General features: G+C 66.2%; 2 protein-coding genes across 2 annotated transcripts in view; both read right to left on the bottom strand.

Moving 5' to 3' along the window:
* Positions 1-168, bottom strand: part of LOC103624067 (retinol dehydrogenase 8-like) — a 5,245-nt gene extending 5,077 nt beyond the window's left edge. Inside the window, exon 1 of the mRNA XM_017745248.1 lies at positions 100-168. Within this exon, the coding sequence (XP_017600737.1) occupies positions 100-168 (69 nt within the window). The remainder of the gene's footprint in view (positions 1-99) is intronic.
* A 105-nt stretch (positions 169-273) lies between these two features.
* Positions 274-2,500, bottom strand: part of GRB7 (growth factor receptor bound protein 7) — a gene marked incomplete at its 5' end in the record, with an annotated part of 3,484 nt that continues 1,257 nt past the window's right edge. The window contains 6 exons of the mRNA XM_017745177.1: positions 274-1,088; positions 1,163-1,256; positions 1,608-1,695; positions 1,779-1,839; positions 1,918-2,034; positions 2,105-2,287. Coding sequence (XP_017600666.1) covers positions 942-1,088; positions 1,163-1,256; positions 1,608-1,695; positions 1,779-1,839; positions 1,918-2,034; positions 2,105-2,287 — 690 coding nt within the window. The remainder of the gene's footprint in view (positions 1,089-1,162; positions 1,257-1,607; positions 1,696-1,778; positions 1,840-1,917; positions 2,035-2,104; positions 2,288-2,500) is intronic.

Below are 2,500 nucleotides of genomic sequence, written 5' to 3'. Positions count from 1 at the left end.
AGCTGCCCCAGCCCCAGCCCCCCCAAATCCGGGCCCTTAATCTCCCCCGGATAATCCCCCCTCCCGGGGATTTGCTGCGGCCGCGTGGCTGAGCCGCACGTGGTGCCCGGGGAGCACAGAGGGGCCTTTGTGTGGGACCTGGGGCACTCTGGAGACACAGCGGGACATGGGGACACTGCCAGACGTGGGGGCACTGCGGGATACGGGGACACTGCCAGCCGTGTGCCACCGGCAGCGGGGAGCTCTGGGGATGGGAAGGAACAAGGCAGGAGCTCTGCAAAAATAACCTTTATTATCACTGGTATAAAACACGTCCCAGTTCAACTGGCCTCGTAGGGACGTGGGGGACACGGTGATGGGTGCCCCCCTCACCCCCACACCCCGGGACCCCGCTCCTGGGGACCCCAAAACCCCCTTGGTGTGGGGGCAAGGAGTGCCAGGCCCCCGCAGGGACACTCGGGGACAGTCGGGGCTGGTGCTGCAGGGTGGAGGGGAGAAAGTGCTTGAGTGTGGGGGTCCTGGCAGTGGGCTGTGCCGAGCTGTGCCATACTGGTAGTGCCAGGCTGTGCCAAACCATCCCACCGGTGCCAGGCTGTGCCAAACTGTGCCAGCAGTGCTGGGCTGTGCTGAGCTGTGCCGTGTTGGTGGTGCCCAGCTGTGCCAAACTGCGCTGGTGGTGCTGGGCTGTGCCAAGCTGTGCCGCATCAGCAGGGCCAGGCTGTGCCAAACAATCCCAGTGGTGCCAGGCTGTGCCGAGCCGTTCCGTGCCGGTGGTGCCAGGCTGCATCAAGCCGTGCTATGTCGGCAGTGAGAGTGAGCCAAAGCATGCCAGCAGTGTCAGACTGTGCCAAGCCACGCTGGCAGCGCCAGAATGAGCCAAACCCTGCCATGCCGGTGGTGCCAGGCTGTGGCAAACCCTCACAGTGGTGCCGTGCCATGGCTCAGAGGGCCACGCAGGTGCAGTAGTGCCGCAGCTTGCAGGGCAGGATGCCGCGGTTGATCTGGTGGAACTCCACGAGCTGGATGAGGTCGGCGAAGCGCGTCTGCCCGTCGTCCATGGTGAAGTAGAGCCGACCCTCCTCCTCGCTCTGCCGGGGGGCTGCAGGTCAGGACCCCTCTCCCCGGCCCCCCCAGCCCCCCTCAGCCCCGGGCTGGCACTCACCGGCAGGATGAGGTAGTGTTTGATGCGCTGCAGGTGGCACAGGGACAGCACGAAGCCCTTGGGGTTCCTCTGGCTCTCCCGCACCAGGAAGACCCTGTGAGCCCCAGGGGTGTCACCGCTGGCCCCAGGTCCCCTCTGCCCCCCCAGTGTCACCCATTGGGTCCTACAAACCCCCAAGAAGCCCTGGGGGTCCGGTACCCCCTGGCATCCCTAGGAGCCTGTGTGTCCCCCCAGGAGCCTGTGTGTCCCCCAAACCCCAGGCTCCCAAACCTTGCAAAATCCCAGGAGTCACAACCCCCCGGGATCCCTCAGCCCCATCCCCACACACATCCTGCATGCCTGCATGAGCTGACCCCATAACCCCTGGGCTCCTGAACCTCCCTGGAGTCCCGTGTCCCCCCCAGGAGCCCCAGGGACCCCGATCTCCCACCCCAGGGTCCCATACCCATCCACCAAGCCCTGACGGCCGATGAGCTGCTGGGTGTCCTCCCGGGAGATGCGCCCGTGGAACCAGGGCTGGGTGCGGTGGATGGCTGTGGGGAGAGGAGTGTCAGGCTTGGGGGGACCCCCTGCCCAGGGCAGGGACCCCCACGGGGCACTGACCCCCCCATCTCACCGGCGCTGAGTGGGGAGCTGTGGCAGGCTGCGGGCAGGCTGTACCGGTGTGTCGTCTTCTTCTGGGCATACAAAGTGAGGATGGGGCATTAAGGTGGGCTCAGGGGGACTCCCCCTCACTCCCCAGCACCCCAACTCACCCTCCAGGCCTGTGCCTCCTCCAGGGCCGCAGTCAGCACCTCACTGGGGTTCTCGATCACCCGGCCTGTGCACCCCGAGAAGTCCATGGCCACCAGTGCATTATCCGAGACGCTTCGCTGGGGGGGACAGGAGGGTCACCGGAGGGTCCCCACAGGCCAGGGGCTCCAGGGGGCAGGGGACACTCACCAGGGGCGTGGGGCCGATCCAGGGGGGTTGGCTCAGCCGTGCCTGCGCGTGCTGGTAGTTGCAGTAGAGCTGCATCCCATACTGGGGGAACAGCCCTGTCAGCTGGGGGGTCCTGTTGCGGGGTGGGGGAGCACCCAGGGAAACCCAGGGACCTCCGCAGACACCCAGTGCAGGGATGGGGACCTCTGCATCCACTCCACGTGGGCACAGGGACACCCACCCTGAAACATTACCACTGGGATTGGGGTCATCCCTCCAGCGTCCCTCTAGAACCCCTCCCCATTCCCCCCCTTGCATCTCTCCAGCATCTTCCCAGCATCCCCTCAGTATCCCCCGAGCATCCCCCCATCATCCCTCCAGCTACCCCCCAGTATCGCCCCAGCACCCCTCCAAACT

Source organism: Corvus brachyrhynchos, unplaced genomic scaffold (genome assembly GCF_000691975.1).
Source record: "Corvus brachyrhynchos isolate BGI_N302 unplaced genomic scaffold, ASM69197v1 scaffold30, whole genome shotgun sequence".
Classification (NCBI taxonomy): Eukaryota; Metazoa; Chordata; class Aves; order Passeriformes; family Corvidae; genus Corvus; species Corvus brachyrhynchos.
The sequence above is the reverse complement of the archived record's forward strand: the minus strand, read 5'-3'. Positions and strand labels throughout refer to the sequence as shown.